Source organism: Tachypleus tridentatus, unplaced genomic scaffold (assembly GCF_004210375.1).
Source record: "Tachypleus tridentatus isolate NWPU-2018 unplaced genomic scaffold, ASM421037v1 Hic_cluster_2, whole genome shotgun sequence".
NCBI lineage: Eukaryota > Metazoa > Arthropoda > Merostomata > Xiphosura > Limulidae > Tachypleus > Tachypleus tridentatus.
In genome coordinates, this window is record NW_027467782.1 from 48,772,498 (window position 1) to 48,797,534 (window position 25,037).

General features: G+C 30.7%; 1 protein-coding gene across 1 annotated transcript in view; it reads left to right on the forward strand.

Annotated features, from left to right (window-relative positions):
* The window catches only part of LOC143243374 (glycerophosphocholine cholinephosphodiesterase ENPP6-like), a 47,319-nt gene that overhangs the window by 5,784 nt on the left and 16,498 nt on the right, over nucleotides 1-25,037 (forward strand). The window contains exon 4 of the mRNA XM_076487238.1: nucleotides 6,591-6,752. Coding sequence (XP_076343353.1) covers nucleotides 6,591-6,752 — 162 coding nt within the window. The remainder of the gene's footprint in view (nucleotides 1-6,590; nucleotides 6,753-25,037) is intronic.

Below are 25,037 nucleotides of genomic sequence, written 5' to 3' on the forward strand. Positions count from 1 at the left end.
GTGTCCTTGCATGACATTGTAGTGCATCCCCTCGTAGAGCTCCATGGTGGGTGGGGTCAGTGGGTACTGAAATTTTCCTTTTTTCCTATGGATCCTCCAAAAAAATTTAAATAAAATAGTGAAAAAACAGTCAACAGGTAAACGACCACGTCTTGAAGACTCTGAACAGCAATCTTCAACATCTGTAACACATGTACCTCATTTTCTTATATTACATTCTCTTTCAGAAAAACCTTTAGGGCAAATGTACCCCTTTTTTATTCAGAAGGGACTAGAGGGACTTGCTGGCTCTCCAAAGTCAGTAAAGAAACTTCGATCTGGTGACATATTGGTTGAAACATCCACATCCCAACACAGTGAACTCCTCTTGAATTCAAAGGCAATTGGGGATGTACCTATTGAGGTTACACCTCATGCTACTTTGAATTCATCACAAGGAGTTACTGTTGAGAGGGATTTGAAGAACGTTCCCGAGTCAGAGATTCTCGCTGGTCTCTCCACTCAAGGAGTTTCTGCAGTGAGGTGCATCTCCACTCGCAAAGATGGAGTTACACTGCCAACAAATACCCTCGTTTTAACATTTACTTCACCACGTGCACCTGCCACCATCAAGGCAGGTTATCTAATTTGCGAGGTATGGCCGTACATTCCAAATCCTCTTCGATGTTTCCAATGTCAGAGGTTCGGCCACTCAAAGATGTCCTGTCGTGGTTCCCTGGCATGTGCTGGTTGTGGTGGCAAGGATCATGATGCCTCTGAGTGTCACACGGACCTACATTGTGTCAACTGCAATGGTTCCCACCCTTCCTACTTTTGTTCTTGTCCAAAATGGTTTAGGGAAAAAGAGGTGCAGCATTTGAAAATAACTCATAACATTAGTTATCCTGAGGCTTGAAAATTGCTGTTCGCCACTCCATCTCAGACATATGCTGCTGTTCCACAACTACAGTGGGAGTGCAGACAGATCTCTCTACCTCCAAGAGAATTGTTTTTAAAACAAATGAAAAGCCTTTTGACCTCTATGGTTAAAAAGGTTGATGAATCGACTTCTACACCCACCTCTGTTCCTCCCATACATTCCAACAAACCCCAAGATCCACATCCTTTGATTTCAAATACAGGCATTTCTTCAGATACATTTTTTTCTCCCACCTGAAGATGCAAAACAGTCATTTCTTTGCATCCTCAGTCACTAGAATCCCCTTCCAACAACAAAGACCTTCCCCATCAACCCAGGGCAGGATTCATGGAGGTTGATAGACCTCCTCCAAATAAGGACAGTAAGGAAAAAAGGCATGGTTGTAAACAGAAGGGTTCTCCAGCCACTTCACCTACCCATCATTAAAAATGGCCACCTTGATACAATGGAACTGTCAAGGTTTACATTCTAATCTGGATAATATCAAAACACTGATTGCTTCCTACCATCCTGTGTCTTTCCTCACAAGAAACATTTCTGAAACCTGCTGATACAGTCACCTTTCGGCAGTTTTCTCTGTACTAAAATGACAGACTGTGTGATGGACGAGTACATGGAGGGGTAGCACTGTTGGTTGATCAGCATGTGCCCACCCTGTCTTTGTTACTCAACACACCCTTGGAGGCCGTAGCTTCATCTGTCTGGCAGTACATCTGTTGGACCTGATGATGTACACTATGACATGCTGCACCATCTATCTCCTGCTTCTCTTGATATTCTTCTAATTGTTTTTAACCGGATCTGGCAGGAGAATGTTTTTCCTGATGCCTGGCACCAGGCTATTGTTCTACCTTTCTCTAAACCTGGGAAATATCCCATGATTCCTTCACACTACCGTCCAATTGCTTTGATCTTTGTAAGACCTTAGAGAGGATGGTTAATGTTCGTCTTGTTTGGTACCTCGAATCAAACAACCTCCTCTCACCCACCCAGTGTGGCTTCCGATGACAGCATTCCACCACGGACCACCTAATTCGACTTGAAACATCAATCAGAGAAGCCTTTCTGAAATGCCAACATCTTGTTTCAATGTTCTTTGACATTGAGAAGGCTTATGACACAACATGGAGGTATGGCATTTTGCGAGACCTCCATATGTATGGGTTACGTGGCCATTTACCTATGTTTATTAAAACCTTTTTAATGGATAGAAGAATCCAAGTTCGTGTGGGTTTGACACTTTCCCGTTCTTTTGTACAGGAACTTGGGGTCCCTCAGGGCTGTGTTTTGAGTGTCACACTTTTCAGTATAAAGATAAATGCCATCACTGAACAATTCCCTCTCACTGTTGCAAACGCGCTCTATGTTGACAACTTTCACATCTCATGTCAGTCGTCGAACATGAGATATATTGAGCGGCAACTGCAAACTTCCCTCAATCGTGTACTGAAGTGGACTACGGCGAACGGCTTTAATTTTTCTCTCTCTAAGACCGTTTGCATGCACTTTTGCCACCAACAGGGTATCCACTTTGATCCTAAACTCCGTATCGGTGAAGTTTCGCTGCCAGTGGTCCCTGAGACCAAGATCTTGGGGCTTATCTTTGACCATAAGCTGACCTTTATACCACACTTAAAGCAGCTACAGGTCAAATGCACAAGAGCAATGAATATCCTCTGTGTCCTTAAAGATGCTGACCCCATTCATCATCAAGAACTTTGAGTCTGCACTGGGGCTTTCTGCACCTGCCCCAGTTCAGAGCTTATATGTGGAATCTCACGAACCTTCTCTGCACCTTCATCGTTTGCAACTGTCTTTACTGTATTCTTTGAAACTTTGCTCCTTACCAAAGCATCCCACTTGGGGATGTGTTTTCCTTCCTCATTGGGCCTTACTTTTTTCAGAACAGATAATCTGCCATTGCTCCTTTTGGCCTTCGCATCCAGACGCAATTGGATGAGTTTGGTCTGTCCTTGGAAAACATTGCAGAATCCACTGGTCAGCCCATCCTCCCATGGCTTATTACAGCCCCCAAATGTGACCCTTCTTTAAGTCATCTGAAAAAGGCAGATACTCCCGATTGGAAGTACCGTCTTTTATTTACTGAACATTTTTCGAACAACCTTTTTATTCCAATTTATACGGATGGTTCAAAATCAGGTGACTCTATGGACTCTGCCATGGTTTGTTACGGTTCGGTGGTTCCACACAGAATCCCCTCTACAGCTTCTGTGTTCACTTCTAAACTATACGACATATCTCTTGCCCTGGATCTAGTTGAAGCTGAGCAGTTCTCTTACTGCACTATTTATACTGACTCGCTTAGTTCTCTACTGGCCCTGGAATCGCTTCACTTTGGCTCACACCCTGTTCTCACTGATATTCAAAACCGACTGGCCCATTTCTCATTAACATCTATTTCTATCCAGTTTTTCTGGATACCAGGCCACGTAGGTATTTGCAGGAATGTGCTTGCAGACGTGGCAGCTAAATCTATCTGCTCTGACACTATCACCACTGTGCCTATTCCATACATGGACTATGGTCCTGTATTAAGGGCTCGGCTCCGTGCCAGCTGGCAGTTCACTTGGAGTGAGCAACGCGACAACAAGCTTTTTCAAATAAAACCCTATATTGGGCTTTGGCTGTCTTGCTTCCGTAAGGTTCGAAAGGAGAAAGTCGTTCTAACTGGACTACACATTGGTCACAATTTTTTAACTCATCGTTTTCTTTTATCTGGAACTGTTGCACCATTGTGTAGTCTGTGTAACACTCAGATCACTGTAAGCCACATTTTACTTTCTTGCCATCGTTACGACTCTCAACGATGGCACTATTTTAAACATTCTGTCCTAGGGTTTATCTGTAACATTGGACAGTGTTATTGGTGATGGTGACACTGTCCACCTTGATAAAGTTTTTAGTTTTTTAATGACCATTAATCTTTTTAACCTCATTTAAGTGTTTGATATTTATTTATTACACCTTTTTAATTGTGGTTCCCTTTTCAGTCTCAATCTCTGTAGTTCAATTTGACATTGTAAAATGGCCAGAACATTAAATAACTCGACACCAGGACTGGAAAGGCCAACTTCAGGTGACTAACGCTACTGTTTGAACTGCTCGTTAGTCGTCCTGGCAAGTTGTTATTATACTTTTGCTGCATGTTATTTAACACTTTTATTACTTTACCTTTTAGTACTGGCCATAATGACGCATGACCCGGAACCAGGACTGGAAAGACCAACTTCAGGTGACTGATGGTGGTTCTTGCATTTACCTGTTAGTCTTCCTGGCGGGTTATGATCATTATCATTTTGCTAGAGTAAATACCTTACAACTTCTCTTACTCTGCTTTCTCTCTTAACATTGTAGACTGGATGTCAACATTGGTTTTATACTTTTTCTGTTTTTCAATGATGTTTTGTTTTACCTTCATTTCCTTTTTGTGTTTTACTACATTTCATTTATTTTTATCTTTTTACTGGACATTTGGCACAGATAGCCTCGCTGCTTTGTGCCATAAAACACTAAATCAATCAATTCATCATAGTCACAATAAAATCAATACATAGGTGTTCTTTTAAATTAAGAAATTAATTAATATTTATGAGGTGTTCTTTTAAATTAATAAATTAATTAATATATATGATGTGTTCTTTTAAATTAATAAAATAATTAATATATATGAGGTGTTCTTTTAAATTAATAAATTAATTAATATATATGAGGTGTTCTTTTAAATTAATAAATTAATTAATATATATGAGGTGTTCTTTTAAATTAATAAAATAATTAATATATATGAGGTGTTCTTTTAAATTAATAAAATAATTAATATATATGAGGTGTTCTTTTAAATTAATAAATTAATAATATATATGAGGTGTTCTTTTAAATTAATAAATTAATTAATATATATGATGTGTTCTTTTAAATTAATAAATTAATTAATATATATGATGTGTTCTTTTAAATTAATAAATTAATTAATATATATGATGTGTTCTTTTAAATTAATAAATTAATTAATATATATGATGTGTTCTTTTAAATTAATAAATTAATTAATATATATGATGTGTTCTTTTAAATTAATAAATTAATTAATATATATGATGTGTTATTTTAAATTAATAAATTAATTAATATATATGAGGTGTTATTTTAAATTAATAAATTAATTAATATATATGATGTGTTATTTTAAATTAATAAATTAATTAATATATATGAGGTGTTCTTTTAAATTAATAAATTAATTAATATATATGATGTGTTCTTTTAAATTAATAAATTAATTAATATATAGTACTAAAATTTGAATGATAATCTACAATTTGATACCAAACTTACTGACATAAAATAATATGTCAATAAAATATTGAAGTCAGTAAACACAATGATATGGCCTGTAACAAGTGACCTGTTATCGTAGGGTTAAAGGCTGATTAATTATTCTAAAAAGTAATGTTATTCATTCTCTGACACTTTTATATCTTGTGTAATGGATTACAAGTTTTTCCAAAGTTTAAAAATATGTTTAGACATATTTAAGAAGGTTCACATCATCTATGTGGTATTGTTACAATCATTACCATGGTATGATTACAAAGTGCCCTAGTCACATTCGTTACCGTGGTATGAATACAAAGTGCCCCAGTTTAAAATGTAGTTCACTGTTCCAATATGTGAAAGTTAGATTTTAGTATCATAAGATTTTGATAATATCTTTTGATAAACAGTCATTTATTTCAAACTTTCTGTTCTCTTTTGGATACACATGTTAGTTCACAATATTTCAGTTTTTAAAGAGAGTTTGTTGTACTTGGATTCTAAATCTAGAGTCCAAAAAATTGTTTCATGTCCTGTTATCATAAACTATGCTTTACAATTTGGAACTGCAGGGGTGTGCTGTAAGAGTGACAGTCAGTAATTCCACTATTCAGTTCGATAGGACTAGACAGCATCACCTCTAGTCTGTCAGTTTGACGTGTTCAGTTCGATAGGACTAGACAGCCTCACCTCTTGTCTGTCAGTTTGACGTGTTCAGTTTGATAAGACTAGACAGCCTCACCTCTAGTCTGTCAGTTTGACGTGTTCAGTTCGATAGGACTAGACAGCCTCACCTCTAGTCTGTCAGTTTGACGTGTTCAGTTCGATAGGACTAGACAGCCTCATCTCTGGTCTGTCAGTTTGACATAAAGGTTCAACTTGCTTTGAATGGAAATTTCTGAAACAACTGATTTGTTAAGTTGTTTTTTCTTTGTAACATTATTGATAAAAACTGAATGAAAGTGAAGTGTCAACCATGACATATCATCTGAATCATGTGCCAGTAAGGCCTTCAGGCCATATAGAATGACGGGCCTGACAATAGTGGCAAGAATATTTATATTAGCAAATTCACGTTAAATTAGATTTTTCTTCTATTCTATTTATGTCACAACAAATCAAAATTGTTAAAATGATTTTTAAAAACAGTTATTTCTATAAGTATCTTTTATAGCATATAAAAGAAATGTTTGACACTGTTTTTTAAAGTTGAATTATATGGAATTTTTTAATAACTTATGAGCATACAACCAAGGCTGTGTGATGGTTTTAGTTTTGTGTTTAAACATAATTAACCGTCAGTTTACTGTATAGTGATAATGGTTATCTGTTTCAGTTGAATCTTGTTGTCTTGTCCGACCACGGGATGACAAACGCTCCTGAAGATAGTGACAGGACTATCAGTCTGGAGAAGTACATTAGTCTGAATGACATAAGTTATGTTCTGGACAAAGGTTCTTTTGTTATGATCCAAACAGAAAGTGGGAAAACAGAAAAGGTACGTCATCTAGCAAGGTAGTTAGTGTTCTGATGTTAGCTACATTCTATAAGATTTAAAGTTTTATGTGTAAACACGGCTCGTTTGGGTTGAGAAATGTTTTTATGTAGAGGAGCGAACAACGTTTCCACCTTCTTCAGTCATCGTCAAGTTCACAAAGATAGAAAGAGGTAACTGATCGATAGCTGACTACATGTTTGAAGGAGGTTGTGTAATTGAGTGTAGGAATGTAGAGGGCGTGCTTGATGTTTGATTATATTTATTGATATAGGTATAAAGGTGTTCCTTTGTATTGGTTTATTTTGGGCTTGAATTGTTGTATAAGTAAGGCTTCTTTAATTTTGTGTTTCTTTATGTTTGTTTCTTTATTTAGTATTTGAGTGTTTTCTATGGTTATGTTGTGTTTATTTGACTTGCAGTGTTCGGAAAACGTGTGAAGGTGACTTTTTATGTTCTTTGAATCTGGTTTCCATTTTTCTACTTGTTTCTCCAATATAGAAGTTGTGGCAGTTATCACATTGTATTTTATAAATAATGTTGGTGTGGTGTTTGTCAGTGTAGTTTTTACATAGTATAGACCTCAGTTTTGTGCCTGGTTTTTGATTAAATTTGGTATTAACTGGAATGTCATTTTTTGTTACTAGTTTTTGCCAAATGTTGGTTATTTGTTTGCTGATGTTGGGAATATATGGTATGCAGCAGTATATGGTTTCGTGATTTTTTGATTCATGAGATATATTTACTTTTGTTGGTTGATTTTGCTTTTTGTCTAGGTGTGTGCGTATAATGTTTTCTACGGTTTGTGTTTTAAAGTTTTACTTAAGTCTTACAAGGTAGTTTACTGATGTTAGCTACTTTCTATAACCTGTACAACATGTAAAGTTTTACTGATCTGAGAAGGCTGTTAGCTACAATCTACAATTTAAAATGCACCAAATTATATAAATATTTTTTATGAATTAGCACAGACTTCAATATTAATTGATTTTATGTAAGGTGAAACATTGCATATTTGAAAGTTATATTTTCTGACTCATCTGGTTGTCCTTCTAATCAACTGGTGTTGTACATTAATAAAGATGTGTTACAACCTGTATTATGGGCTGCTGATACCTTGTGTACACTTACCTCTGCAAACACATGGACTGGGATAATTCGTCAGTATTTCTTTTCCTATCTAGTAACTTGGTGTTAATAATTATCATTACTGTAAGTAGGTCAGGTCATTTCTGGTTTAGTGTATTTTTTGATGAAATAACTTTTAAACTGTGTATAATGTAAATTTTGGGTATTATTAAATGTTATCCTTTTAGTAATGAATAAACCCATGTTTAAATCATTATGTTTTGGTAAAAGTTAGTGGTATATAAAGACTGAAATGTGTAATCTGATGCTGTCATTTGCTGCTCAGTTACCAACTATGAAAAATACATACACAAACAACTTTCTGCTTGTCTGATATAAAAACTACTGGTTTCTGTATTTTTTAGTTTCTGTAAAGCCCTACAGACTAATGATTGAAAAAACAAATGATTCAGTAATAAACTACTGTCTTTTGTTTCTGTAAAACCCTACAGGCTAATGGTTCAGAAACAAATCCAATAATAAACTGCTGTCTTTTGTTTATGTAAAACCCTACAGACTAATGGTTGAGAAACAAATGATCTAATAATAAACTACTGTCTTTTGTTTCTGTTAAACCCTACAGACTAATGGTTGAGAAACAAATGATCTAATAATAAACTACTGTCTTTTGTTTATGTACAACCCTACAGACTAATAGTTGAGAAACAAATGATCTGACAATAAACTACTGTTTTTTGTTTCTGTAAAACCCTACAGACTAATAGTTGAGAAACAAATGATCTAATAATAAACTACTGTCATTTGTTTATGTAAAACCCTACAGACTAATAGTTGAGAAACAAATGATCTAATAATAAACTACTGTCCTTTGTTTATGTAAAACTCAACAGACTAATAATTGAGAAACAAATGATCTAATAATAAACTACTGTCTTTTGTTTATGTAAAACCCTACAGACTAATAGTTGAGAAACAAATGATCTAATAATAAACTACTGTCTTTTGTTTCTGTAAAACCCTACAGACTAATAGTTGAGAAACAAATGATCTAATAATAAACTACTGTCTTTTGTTTCTGTAAAACCCTACAGAGAAATAGTTGAGAAACAAATGATCTAATAATAAACTACTGTCTTTTGTTTATGTAAAACCCTACAGACTAATAGTTGAGAAACAAATGATCTAATAATAAACTACTGTCTTTTGTTTCTGTAAAACCCTACAGAGAAATAGTTGAGAAACAAATGATCTAATAATAAACTACTGTCTTTTGTTTATGTAAAACCCTACAGACAAATAGTTGAGAAACAAATGATCTAATAATAAACTACTGTCTTTTGTTTCTGTAAAACCCTGCAGACTAATAGTTGAGAAACAAATGATCTAATAATAAACTACTGTCTTTTGTTTCTGTAAAACCCTGCAGAGTAATAGTTGAGAAACAAATGATCTAATAATAAACTACTTTCTTTTGTTTATGTAAAACCCAACAGACTAATGGTTGAGAAACAAATGATCTAATAATAAACTACTGTCTTTTGTTTATGTAAAACCCTACAAACTAATAGTTGAGAAACAAATGATCTAATAATAAACTACTTTCTTTTGTTTATGTAAAACCCTACAGACTAATGGTTGAGAAACAAATGATCTAATAATAAACTACTATCTTTTGTTTATGTACAACCCTACAGACTAATAGTTGAGAAACAAATGATCTAATAATAAACTACTGTCTTTTGTTTATGTACAACCCTACAGACTAATAGTTGAGAAACAAATGATCTAATAATAAACTACCGTCTTTTGTTTCTGTAAAACCCTACAGACTAATAGTTGAGAAACAAATGATCTAATAATAAACTACCGTCTTTTGTTTCTGTAAAACCCTACAGACTAATAGTTGAGAAACGAATGATCTAATAATAAACTACTGTCATTTGTTTATGTACAACCCTACAGACTAATAGTTGAGAAACAAATGATCTGACAATAAACTACCGTCTTTTGTTTCTGTAAAACCCTACAGACTAATGGTTGAGAAACAAATGATCTAATAATAAACTACCGTCTTTTGTTTATGTAAAACCCTACAGACTAATGGTTGAGAAACAAATGATCTAATAATAAACTACTGTCTTTTGTTTCTGTAAAACGCTACAGACTAAAAGTTGAGAAACAAATGATCTAATAATAAACTACTGTCTTTTGTTTATGTACAACCCTACAGACTAATAGTTGAGAAACAAATGATCTGACAATAAACTACTGTCTTTTGTTTATGTAAAACCCTACAGACTAATAGTTGAGAAACGAATGATCTAATAATAAACTACTGTCTTTTGTTTATGTACAACCCTACAGACTAATAGTTGAGAAACAAATGATCTGACAATAAACTACCGTCTTTTGTTTCTGTAAAACCCTACAGCCTAATAGTTGAGAAACAAATGATCTGACAATAAACTACTGTCTTTTGTTTCTGTAAAACCCTACAGACTAAAAGTTGAGAAACAAATGATCTAATAATAAACTACCGTCTTTTGTTTCTGTAAAACCCTACAGACTAATAGTTGAGAAACAAATGATCTGACAATAAACTACCGTCTTTTGTTTCTGTAAAACCCTACAGACTAATAGTTGAGAAACAAATGATCTGACAATAAACTACTGTCTTTTGTTTCTGTAAAACCCTACAGACTAAAAGTTGAGAAACAAATGATCTAATAATAAACTACTTTCTTTTGTTTATGTAAAACCCTACAGACTAATGGTTGAGAAACAAATGATCTAATAATAAACTACTGTCTTTTGTTTATGTACAACCCTACAGACTAATAGTTGAGAAACAAATGATCTAATAATAAACTACTTTCTTTTGTTTATGTAAAACCCTACAGACTAATGGTTGAGAAACAAATGATCTAATAATAAACTACCGTCTTTTGTTTATGTAAAACCCTACAGACTAATGGTTGAGAAACAAATGATCTAATAATAAACTACTGTCTTTTGTTTCTGTAAAACCCTACAGACTAATAGTTGAGAAACAAATGATCTAATAATAAACTACTGTCTTTTGTTTATGTAAAACACTACAGACAAATAGTTGAGAAACAAATGATCTAATAATAAACTACTGTCTTTTGTTTCTGTAAAACCCTGCAGACTAATAGTTGAGAAACAAATGATCTAATAATAAACTACTGTCTTTTGTTTCTGTAAAACCCTACAGACTAATAGTTGAGAAACAAATGATCTAATAATAAACTACTTTCTTTTGTTTATGTAAAACCCTACAGACTAATGGTTGAGAAACAAATGATCTAATAATAAACTACTGTCTTTTGTTTCTGTAAAACCCTGCAGACTAATAGTTGAGAAACAAATGATCTAATAATAAACTACTTTCTTTTGTTTATGTAAAACCCTACAGACTAATGGTTGAGAAACAAATGATCTAATAATAAACTACTGTCTTTTGTTTATGTAAAACCCTACAAACTAATAGTTGAGAAACAAATGATCTAATAATAAACTACTTTCTTTTGTTTATGTAAAACCTTACAGACTAATGGTTGAGAAACAAATGATCTAATAATAAACTACTGTCTTTTGTTTATGTACAACCCTACAGACTAATAGTTGAGAAACAAATGATCTAATAATAAACTACTGCCTGTTGTTTATGTAAAACCTTACAAACTAATAGTTGAGAAACAAATGATCTAATAATAAACTACTGTCTTTTGTTTATGTACAACCCTACAGACTAATAGTTGAGAAACAAATGATCTAATAATAAACTACTGTCTTTTGTTTCTGTAAAACCCTACAGACTAATAGTTGAGAAACGAATGATCTAATAATAAACTACTGTCTTTTGTTTATGTACAATCCTACAGACTAATAGTTGAGAAACAAATGATCTGACAATAAACTACTGTCTTTTGTTTCTGTAAAACCCTACAGACTAATAGTTGAGAAACAAATGATCTAATAATAAACTACTGTCTTTTGTTTATGTAAAACCCTACAGACTAATAGTTGAGAAACAAATGATCTAATAATAAACTACTGTCTTTTGTTTATGTAAAACCCTACAGACTAATAGTTGAGAAACAAATGATCTAATAATAAACTACCGTCTTTTGTTTATGTAAAACCCTACAGACTAATGGTTGAGAAACAAATGATCTAATAATAAACTACTGTCTTTTGTTTCTGTAAAACCCTACAGACTAATAGTTGAGAAACAAATGATCTAATAATAAACTACCGTCTTTTGTTTATGTAAAACACTACAGACAAATAGTTGAGAAACAAATGATCTAATAATAAACTACTGTCTTTTGTTTCTGTAAAACCCTGCAGACTAATAGTTGAGAAACAAATGATCTAATAATAAACTACTGTCTTTTGTTTCTGTAAAACCCTGCAGACTAATAGTTGAGAAACAAATGATCTAATAATAAACTACTTTCTTTTGTTTATGTAAAACCCTACAGACTAATGGTTGAGAAACAAATGATCTAATAATAAACTACTGTCTTTTGTTTCTGTAAAACCCTGCAGACTAATAGTTGAGAAACAAATGATCTAATAATAAACTACTTTCTTTTGTTTATGTAAAACCCTACAGACTAATGGTTGAGAAACAAATGATCTAATAATAAACTACTGTCTTTTGTTTATGTACAACCCTACAGACTAATAGTTGAGAAACAAATGATCTAATAATAAACTACTGCCTGTTGTTTATGTAAAACCTTACGAACTAATAGTTGAGAAACAAATGATCTAATAATAAACTACTGTCTTTTGTTTATGTACAACCCTACAGAATAATAGTTGAGAAACAAATGATCTAATAATAAACTACCGTCTTTTGTTTCTGTAAAACTCTACAGACTAATAGTTGAGAAACGAATGATCTAATAATAAACTACTGTCTTTTGTTTATGTACAATCCTACAGACTAATAGTTGAGAAACAAATGATCTGACAATAAACTACCGTCTTTTGTTTCTGTAAAACCCTACAGACTAATAGTTGAGAAACAAATGATCTGACAATAAACTACTGTCTTTTGTTTATGTAAAACCCTACAGACTAATAGTTTAGAAACAAATGATCTAATAATAAACTACTTTCTTTTGTTTATGTAAAACCCTACAGACTAATGGTTGAGAAACAAATGATCTAATAATAAACAACTGTCTTTTGTTTATGTAAAACCCTACAGACCAATAGTTCAGAAACAAATGATCTAATAATAAACTACTGTCTTTTGTTTCTGTAAAACCCTACAGACTAATAGTTGAGAAACAAATGATCTAATAATAAACTACTGTCTTTTGTTTCTGTAAAACCCTACAGAGAAATAGTTGAGAAACAAATGATCTAATAATAAACTACTGTCTTTTGTTTATGTAAAACCCTACAGACTAATAGTTGAGAAACAAATGATCTAATAATAAACTACTGTCTTTTGTTTATGTAAAACCCTACAGACTAATAGTTGAGAAACAAATGATCTAATAATAAACTACTGTCTTTTGTTTCTGTAAAACCCTACAGAGAAATAGTTGAGAAACAAATGATCTAATAATAAACTACTGTCTTTTGTTTATGTAAAACCCTACAGACAAATAGTTGAGAAACAAATGATCTAATAATAAACTACTGTCTTTTGTTTCTGTAAAACCCTGCAGACTAATAGTTGAGAAACAAATGATCTAATAATAAACTACTGTCTTTTGTTTCTGTAAAACCCTGCAGACTAATAGTTGAGAAACAAATGATCTAATAATAAACTACTTTCTTTTGTTTATGTAAAACCCTACAGACTAATGGTTGAGAAACAAATGATCTAATAATAAACTACTGTCTTTTGTTTATGTAAAACCCTACAAACTAATAGTTGAGAAACAAATCATCTAATAATAAACTACTTTCTTTTGTTTATGTAAAACCTTACAGACTAATGGTTGAGAAACAAATGATCTAATAATAAACTACTGTCTTTTGTTTATGTACAACCCTACAGACTAATAGTTGAGAAACAAATGATCTAATAATAAACTACTGCCTGTTGTTTATGTAAAACCTTACAAACTAATAGTTGAGAAACAAATGATCTAATAATAAACTACTGTCTTTTGTTTATGTACAACCCTACAGACTAATAGTTGAGAAACAAATGATCTAATAATAAACTACCGTCTTTTGTTTCTGTAAAACCCTACAGACTAATAGTTGAGAAACGAATGATCTAATAATAAACTACTGTCTTTTGTTTATGTACAATCCTACAGACTAATAGTTGAGAAACAAATGATCTGACAATAAACTACCGTCTTTTGTTTCTGTAAAACCCTACAGACTAATAGTTGAGAAACAAATGATCTAATAATAAACTACTGTTTTTTGTTTATGTAAAACCCTACAGACTAATAGTTTAGAAACAAATGATCTAATAATAAACTACTTTCTTTTGTTTATGTAAAACCCTACAGACTAATGGTTGAGAAACAAATGATCTAATAATAAACTACCGTCTTTTGTTTATGTAAAACCCTACAGACTAATGGTGGAGAAACAAATGATCTAATAATAAACTACTGTCTTTTGTTTCTGTAAAACCCTACAGACTAATAGTTGAGAAACAAATGATCTAATAATAAACTACTGTCTTTTGTTTATGTAAAACCCTACAGACTAATAGTTGAGAAACAAATGATCTAATAATAAACTACTGTCTTTTGTTTCTGTAAAACCCTACAGAGAAATAGTTGAGAAACAAATGATCTAATAATAAACTACTGTCTTTTGTTTATGTAAAACCCTACAGACTAATAGTTGAGAAACAAATGATCTAATAATAAACTACTGTCTTTTGTTTATGTAAAACCCTACAGACTAATAGTTGAGAAACAAATGATCTAATAATAAACTACTGTCTTTTGTTTCTGTAAAACCCTACAGAGAAATAGTTGAGAAACAAATGATCTAATAATAAACTACTGTCTTTTGTTTATGTAAAACCCTACAGACAAATAGTTGAGAAACAAATGATCTAATAATAAACTACTGTCTTTTGTTTCTGTAAAACCCTGCAGACTAATAGTTGAGAAACAAATGATCTAATAATAAACTACTGTCTTTTGTTTATGTAAAACCCTACAGACTAATAGTTGAGAAACAAATGATCTAATAATAAACTACTTTCTTTTGTTTATGTAAAACCCTACAGACTAATGGTTGAGAAACAAATGATCTAATAATAAACTACTGTCTTTTGTTTATGTAAAACCCTACAAACTAATAGTTGAGAAACAAATCATCTAATAATAAACTACTTTCTTTTGTTTATGTAAAACCTACAGACTAATGGTTGAGAAACAAATGATCTAATAATAAACTACTGTCTTTTGTTTATGTACAACCCTACAGACTAATAGTTGAGAAACAAATGATCTAATAATAAACTACTGCCTGTTGTTTATGTAAAACCTTACAAACTAATAGTTGAGAAACAAATGATCTAATAATAAACTACTGTCTTTTGTTTATGTACAACCCTACAGACTAATAGTTGAGAAACAAATGATCTAATAATAAACTACCGTCTTTTGTTTCTGTAAAACCCTACAGACTAATAGTTGAGAAACGAATGATCTAATAATAAACTACTGTCTTTTGTTTATGTACAATCCTACAGACTAATAGTTGAGAAACAAATGATCTGACAATAAACTACCGTCTTTTGTTTCTGTAAAACCCTACAGACTAATAGTTGAGAAACAAATGATCTAATAATAAACTACTGTTTTTTGTTTATGTAAAACCCTACAGACTAATAGTTTAGAAACAAATGATCTAATAATAAACTACTTTCTTTTGTTTATGTAAAACCCTACAGACTAATGGTTGAGAAACAAATGATCTAATAATAAACTACCGTCTTTTGTTTATGTAAAACCCTACAGACTAATGGTGGAGAAACAAATGATCTAATAATAAACTACTGTCTTTTGTTTCTGTAAAACCCTACAGACTAATAGTTGAGAAACAAATGATCTAATAATAAACTACTGTCTTTTGTTTATGTAAAACCCTACAGACTAATAGTTGAGAAACAAATGATCTAATAATAAACTACTGTCTTTTGTTTATGTAAAACCCTACAGACTAATAGTTGAGAAACAAATGATCTAATAATAAACTACTGTCTTTTGTTTCTGTAAAACCCTACAGACTAATAGTTGAGAAACAAATGATCTAATAATAAACTACTGTCTTTTGTTTCTGTAAAACCCTACAGAGAAATAGTTGAGAAACAAATGATCTAATAATAAACTACTGTCTTTTGTTTATGTAAAACCCTACAGACAAATAGTTGAGAAACAAATGATCTAATAATAAACTACTGTCATTTGTTTATGTAAAACCCTACAGACTAATAGTTGAGAAACAAATGATCTAATAATAAACTACTGTCCTTTGTTTATGTAAAACTCAACAGACTAATAATTGAGAAACAAATGATCTAATAATAAACTACTGTCTTTTGTTTATGTAAAACCCTACAGACTAATAGTTGAGAAACAAATGATCTAATAATAAACTACTGTCTTTTGTTTCTGTAAAACCCTACAGACTAATAGTTGAGAAACAAATGATCTAATAATAAACTACTGTCTTTTGTTTCTGTAAAACCCTACAGAGAAATAGTTGAGAAACAAATGATCTAATAATAAACTACTGTCTTTTGTTTATGTAAAACCCTACAGACTAATAGTTGAGAAACAAATGATCTAATAATAAACTACTGTTTTTTGTTTATGTAAAACCCTACAGACTAATAGTTTAGAAACAAATGATCTAATAATAAACTACTTTCTTTTGTTTATGTAAAACCCTACAGACTAATGGTTGAGAAACAAATGATCTAATAATAAACTACCGTCTTTTGTTTATGTAAAACCCTACAGACTAATGGTGGAGAAACAAATGATCTAATAATAAACTACTGTCTTTTGTTTCTGTAAAACCCTACAGACTAATAGTTGAGAAACAAATGATCTAATAATAAACTACTGTCTTTTGTTTATGTAAAACCCTACAGACTAATAGTTGAGAAACAAATGATCTAATAATAAACTACTGTCTTTTGTTTCTGTAAAACCCTACAGAGAAATAGTTGAGAAACAAATGATCTAATAATAAACTACTGTCTTTTGTTTATGTAAAACCCTACAGACTAATAGTTGAGAAACAAATGATCTAATAATAAACTACTGTCTTTTGTTTATGTAAAACCCTACAGACTAATAGTTGAGAAACAAATGATCTAATAATAAACTACTGTCTTTTGTTTCTGTAAAACCCTACAGAGAAATAGTTGAGAAACAAATGATCTAATAATAAACTACTGTCTTTTGTTTATGTAAAACCCTACAGACAAATAGTTGAGAAACAAATGATCTAATAATAAACTACTGTCTTTTGTTTCTGTAAAACCCTACAGACTAATAGTTGAGAAACAAATGATCTAATAATAAACTACTGTCTTTTGTTTCTGTAAAACCCTACAGACTAATAGTTGAGAAACAAATGATCTAATAATAAACTACTTTCTTTTGTTTATGTAAAACCCTACAGACTAATGGTTGAGAAACAAATGATCTAATAATAAACTACTGTCTTTTGTTTATGTAAAACCCTACAAACTAATAGTTGAGAAACAAATGATCTAATAATAAACTACTTTCTTTTGTTTATGTAAAACCTTACAGACTAATGGTTGAGAAACAAATGATCTAATAATAAACTACTGTCTTTTGTTTATGTACAACCCTACAGACTAATAGTTGAGAAACAAATGATCTAATAATAAACTACTGCCTGTTGTTTATGTAAAACCTTACAAACTAATAGTTGAGAAACAAATGATCTAATAATAAACTACTGTCTTTTGTTTATGTACAACCCTACAGACTAATAGTTGAGAAACAAATGATCTAATAATAAACTACCGTCTTTTGTTTCTGTAAAACCCTACAGACTAATAGTTGAGAAACAAATGATCTAATAATAAACTACTGTCTTTTGTTTATGTACAATCCTACAGACTAATAGTTGAGAAACAAATGATCTGACAATAAACTACCGTCTTTTGTTTCTGTAAAACCCTACAGACTAATAGTTGAGAAACAAATGATCTAATAATAAACTACTGTTTTTTGTTTATGTAAAACCCTACAGACTAATAGTTTAGAAACAAATGATCTAATAATAAACTACTTTCTTTTGTTTATGTAAAACCCTACAGACTAATGGTTGAGAAACAAATGATCTAATAATAAACTACCGTCTTTTGTTTATGTAAAACCCTACAGACTAATGGTGGAGAAACAAATGATCTAATAATAAACTACTGTCTTTTGTTTCTGTAAAACCCTACAGACTAATAGTTGAGAAACAAATGATCTAATAATAAACTACTGTCTTTTGTTTATGTAAAACCCTACAGACTAATAGTTGAGAAACAAATGATCTAATAATAAACTACTGTCTTTTGTTTCTGTAAAACCCTACAGACTAATAGTTGAGAAACAAATGATCTAATAATAAACTACTGTCTTTTGTTTCTGTAAAACCCTACAGAGAAATAGTTGAGAAACAAATGATCTAATAATAAACTACTGTCTTTTGTTTATGTAAAACTTTACAGACAAATAGTTGAGAAACAAATGATCTAATAATAAACTACTGTCATTTGTTTATGTAAAACCCTACAGACTAATAGTTGAGAAACAAATGATCTAATAATAAACTACTGTCCTTTGTTTATGTAAAACTCAACAGACTAATAATTGAGAAACAAATGATCTAATAATAAACTACTGTCTTTTGTTTCTGTAAAACCCTACAGACTAATAGTTGAGAAACAAATGATCTAATAATAAACTACTGTCTTTTGTTTCTGTAAAACCCTACAGAGAAATAGTTGAGAAACAAATGATCTAATAATAAACTACTGTCTTTTGTTTATGTAAAACCCTACAGACTAATAGTTGAGAAACAAATGATCTAATAATAAACTACTGTCTTTTGTTTCTGTAAAACCCTACAGAGAAATAGTTGAGAAACAAATGATCTAATAATAAACTACTGTCTTTTGTTTATGTAAAACCCTACAGACAAATAGTTGAGAAACAAATGATCTAATAATAAACTACTGTCTTTTGTTTCTGTAAAACCCTACAGACTAATAGTTGAGAAACAAATGATCTAATAATAAACTACTGTCTTTTGTTTCTGTAAAACCCTACAGACTAATAGTTGAGAAACAAATGATCTAATAATAAACTACTTTCTTTTGTTTATGTAAAACCCTACAGACTAATGGTTGAGAAACAAATGATCTAATAATAAACTACTGTCTTTTGTTTATGTAAAACCCTACAAACTAATAGTTGAGAAACAAATGATCTAATAATAAACTACTTTCTTTTGTTTATGTAAAACCCTACAGACTAATGGTTGAGAAACAAATGATCTAATAATAAACTACTGTCTTTTGTTTATGTACAACCCTACAGACTAATAGTTGAGAAACAAATGATCTAATAATAAACTACTGTCTTTTGTTTATGTACAACCCTACAGACTAATAGTTGAGAAACAAATGATCTAATAATAAACTACTGCCTGTTGTTTATGTAAAACCTTACAAACTAATAGTTGAGAAACAAATGATCTAATAATAAACTACTGTCTTTTGTTTATGTACAACCCTACAGACTAATAGTTGAGAAACAAATGATCTAATAATAAACTACCGTCTTTTGTTTCTGTAAAACCCTACAGACTAATAGTTGAGAAACAAATGATCTAATAATAAACTACTGTCTTTTGTTTATGTACAACCCTACAGACTAATAGTTGAGAAACAAATGATCTGACAATAAACTACCGTCTTTTGTTTCTGTAAAACCCTACAGACTAAAAGTTGAGAAACAAATGATCTAATAATAAACTACCGTCTTTTGTTTCTGTAAAACCCTACAGACTAATGGTTGAGAAACAAATGATCTAATAATAAACTACCGTCTTTTGTTTATGTAAAACCCTACAGACTAATGGTTGAGAAACAAATGATCTAATAATAAACTACTGTCTTTTGTTTCTGTAAAACGCTACAGACTAAAAGTTGAGAAACAAATGATCTAATAATAAACTACTGTCTTTTGTTTATGTACAACCCTACAGACTAATAGTTGAGAAACAAATGATCTGACAATAAACTACTGTCTTTTGTTTATGTAAAACCCTACAGACTAATAGTTGAGAAACGAATGATCTAATAATAAACTACTGTCTTTTGTTTATGTACAACCCTACAGACTAATAGTTGAGAAACAAATGATCTGACAATAAACTACCGTCTTTTGTTTCTGTAAAACCCTACAGCCTAATAGTTGAGAAACAAATGATCTGACAATAAACTACTGTTTTTTGTTTCTGTAAAACCCTACAGACTAAAAGTTGAGAAACAAATGATCTAATAATAAACTACCGTCTTTTGTTTCTGTAAAACCCTACAGACTAATAGTTGAGAAACAAATGATCTGACAATAAACTACCGTCTTTTGTTTCTGTAAAACCCTACAGACTAATAGTTGAGAAACAAATGATCTAATAATAAACTACTGTCTTTTGTTTCTGTAAAACCCTACAGACTAAAAGTTGAGAAACAAATGATCTAATAATAAACTACTTTCTTTTGTTTATGTAAAACCCTACAGACTAATGGTTGAGAAACAAATGATCTAATAATAAACTACTGTCTTTTGTTTATGTACAACCCTACAGACTAATAGTTGAGAAACAAATGATCTAATAATAAACTACTGTTTTTTGTTTATGTAAAACCTTACAGACTAATAGTTTAGAAACAAATGATCTAATAATAAACTACTTTCTTTTGTTTATGTAAAACCCTACAGACTAATGGTTGAGAAACAAATGATCTAATAATAAACTACCGTCTTTTGTTTATGTAAAACCCTACAGACTAATGGTTGAGAAACAAATGATCTAATAATAAACTACTGTCTTTTGTTTCTGTAAAACCCTACAGACTAATAGTTGAGAAACAAATGATCTAATAATAAACTACTGTCTTTTGTTTATGTAAAACCCTACAGACTAATGGTTGAGAAACAAATGATCTAATAATAAACTACTGTCTTTTGTTTCTGTAAAACCCTACAGACTAATAGTTGAGAAACAAATGATCTAATAATAAACTACTGTCTTTTGTTTCTGTAAAACCCTACAGACTAATAGTTGAGAAACAAATGATCTAATAATAAACTACTGTCTTTTGTTTATGTAAAACCCTACAGACTAATAGTTGAGAAACAAATGATCTAATAATAAACTACTGTCTTTTGTTTCTGTAAAACCCTACAGACTAATAGTTGAGAAACAAATGATCTAATAATAAACTACTGTCTTTTGTTTCTGTAAAACCCTACAGAGAAATAGTTGAGAAACAAATGATCTAATAATAAACTACTGTCTTTTGTTTATGTAAAACCCTACAGACTAATAGTTGAGAAACAAATGATCTAATAATAAACTACTGTCTTTTGTTTATGTAAAACCCTACAGACTAATAGTTGAGAAACAAATGATCTAATAATAAACTACTGTCTTTTGTTTATGTAAAACCCAACAGACTAATAGTTGAGAAACAAATGATCTAATAATAAACTACTGCCTGTTGTTTATGTAAAACCCTACAGACTAATAGTTGAGAAACAAATGATCTAATAATAAACTACTTTCTTTTGTTTCTGTAAAACCCTACAGACTAATAGTTGAGAAACAAATGATCTAATAATAAACTACTGTCTTTTGTTTCTGTAAAACCCTACAGAGAAATAGTTGAGAAACAAATGATCTAATAATAAACTACTGTCTTTTGTTTATGTAAAACCCTACAGACTAATAGTTGAGAAACAAATGATCTAATAATAAACTACTGTCTTTTGTTTCTGTAAAACCCTACAGAGAAATAGTTGAGAAACAAATGATCTAATAATAAACTACTGTCTTTTGTTTATGTAAAACCCTACAGACAAATAGTTGAGAAACAAATGATCTAATAATAAACTACTGTCTTTTGTTTCTGTAAAACCCTACAGACTAATAGTTGAGAAACAAATGATCTAATAATAAACTACTGTCTTTTGTTTCTGTAAAACCCTACAGACTAATAGTTGAGAAACAAATGATCTAATAATAAACTACTTTCTTTTGTTTATGTAAAACCCTACAGACTAATGGTTGAGAAACAAATGATCTAATAATAAACTACTGTCTTTTGTTTATGTAAAACCCTACAGACTAATAGTTGAGAAACAAATGATCTAATAATAAACTACTTTCTTTTGTTTATGTAAAACCCTACAGACTAATGGTTGAGAAACAAATGATCTAATAATAAACTACTGTCTTTTGTTTATGTACAACCCTACAGACTAATAGTTGAGAAACAAATGATCTAATAATAAACTACTGCCTTTTGTTTATGTAAAACCTACAGACTAATAGTTGAGAAACAAATGATCTAATAATAAACTACTGTCTTTTGTTTATGTACAACCCTACAGACTAATAGTTGAGAAACAAATGATCTAATAATAAACTACTGTCTTTTGTTTCTGTAAAACCCTACAGACTAATAGTTGAGAAACAAATGATCTAATAATAAACTACTGTCTTTTGTTTATGTAAAACCCTACAGACTAATAGTTGAGAAACAAATGATCTAATAATAAACTACTGTCTTTTGTTTCTGTAAAACCCTACAGACTAATAGTTGAGAAACAAATGATCTAATAATAAACTACTGTCTTTTGTTTCTGTAAAACCCTACAGACTAATGGTTGAGAAACAAATGATCTAATAATAAACTACTGTCTTTTGTTTATGTAAAACCCTACAGACTAATGGTTGAGAAACAAATGATCTAATAATAAACTACTGTCTTTTGTTTCTGTAAAACCCTACAGACTAATAGTTGAGAAACAAATGATCTAATAATAAACTACTGTCTTTTGTTTATGTAAAACCCTACAGACTAATAGTTGAGAAACAAATGATCTAATAATAAACTACTGTCTTTTGTTTATGTAAAACCCTACAGACTAATAGTTGAGAAACAAATGATCTAATAATAAACTACTGTCTTTTGTTTATGTAAAACCCTACAGACTAATAGTTGAGAAACAAATGATCTAATAATAAACTACAGACTAATAGTCTTTTGTTTGTCTGTAAAACCCTACAGACTAATAGTTGAGAAACAAATGATCTAATAATAAACTACTGTCTTTTGTTTCTGTAAAACCCTACAGACTAATAGTTGAGAAACAAATGATCTAATAATAAACTACTGTCTTTTGTTTCTGTAAAACCCTACAGACTAATAGTTGAGAAACAAATGATCTAACAATAAACTACTGTCTTTTGTTTCTGTAAAACCCTACAGACTAAAAGTTGAGAAACAAATGATCTAATAATAAACTACTTTCTTTTGTTTATGTAAAACCCTACAGACTAATGGTTGAGAAACAAATGATCTAATAATAAACTACTGTCTTTTGTTTATGTAAAACCCTACAGACTAATAGTTGAGAAACAAATGATCTAATAATAAACTACTGTTTTTTGTTTATGTAAAACCCTACAGACTAATAGTTTAGAAACAAATGATCTAATAATAAACTACTTTCTTTTGTTTATGTAAAACCCTACAGACTAATGGTTGAGAAACAAATGATCTAATAATAAACTACCGTCTTTTGTTTATGTAAAACCCTACAGACTAATGGTTGAGAAACAAATGATCTAATAATAAACTACTGTCTTTTGTTTCTGTAAAACCCTACAGACTAATAGTTGAGAAACAAATGATCTAATAATAAACTACTGTCTTTTGTTTATGTAAAACCCTACAGACAAATAGTTGAGAAACAAATGATCTAATAATAAACTACTGTCTTTTGTTTCTGTAAAACCCTACAGACTAATAGTTGAGAAACAAATGATCTAATAATAAACTACTGTCTTTTGTTTCTGTAAAACCCTACAGACTAATAGTTGAGAAACAAATGATCTAATAATAAACTACTTTCTTTTGTTTATGTAAAACCCTACAGACTAATGGTTGAGAAACAAATGATCTAATAATAAACTACTGTCTTTTGTTTCTGTAAAACCCTACAGACTAATAGTTGAGAAACAAATGATCTAATAATAAACTACTTTCTTTTGTTTATGTAAAACCCTACAGACTAATGGTTGAGAAACAAATGATCTAATAATAAACTACTGTCTTTTGTTTATGTAAAACCCTACAGACTAATAGTTTAGAAACAAATGATCTAATAATAAACTACTTTCTTTTGTTTATGTAAAACCCTACAGACTAATGGTTGAGAAACAAATGATCTAATAATAAACTACTGTCTTTTGTTTATGTACAACCCTACAGACTAATAGTTGAGAAACAAATGATCTAATAATAAACTACTGTCTTTTGTTTATGTAAAACCCTACAGACTAATAGTTGAGAAACAAATGATCTAATAATAAACTACTGTCTTTTGTTTATGTACAACCCTACAGACTAATAGTTGAGAAACAAATGATCTAATAATAAACTACTGTCTTTTGTTTCTGTAAAACCCTACAGACTAATAGTTGAGAAACAAATGATCTAATAATAAACTACTGTCTTTTGTTTATGTACAACCCTACAGACTAATAGTTGAGAAACAAATGATCTAATAATAAACTACTGTCTTTTGTTTCTGTAAAACCCTACAGACTAATAGTTGAGAAACAAATGATCTAATAATAAACTACTGTCTTTTGTTTATGTAAAACCCTACAGACTAATAGTTGAGAAACAAATGATCTAATAATAAACTACTGTCTTTTGTTTATGTAAAACCCTACAGACTAATAGTTGAGAAACAAATGATCTAATAATAAACTACTGTCTTTTGTTTATGTAAAACCCTACAGACTAATAGTTGAGAAACAAATGATCTAATAATAAACTACTGTCTTTTGTTTATGTAAAACCCTACAGACTAATGGTTGAGAAACAAA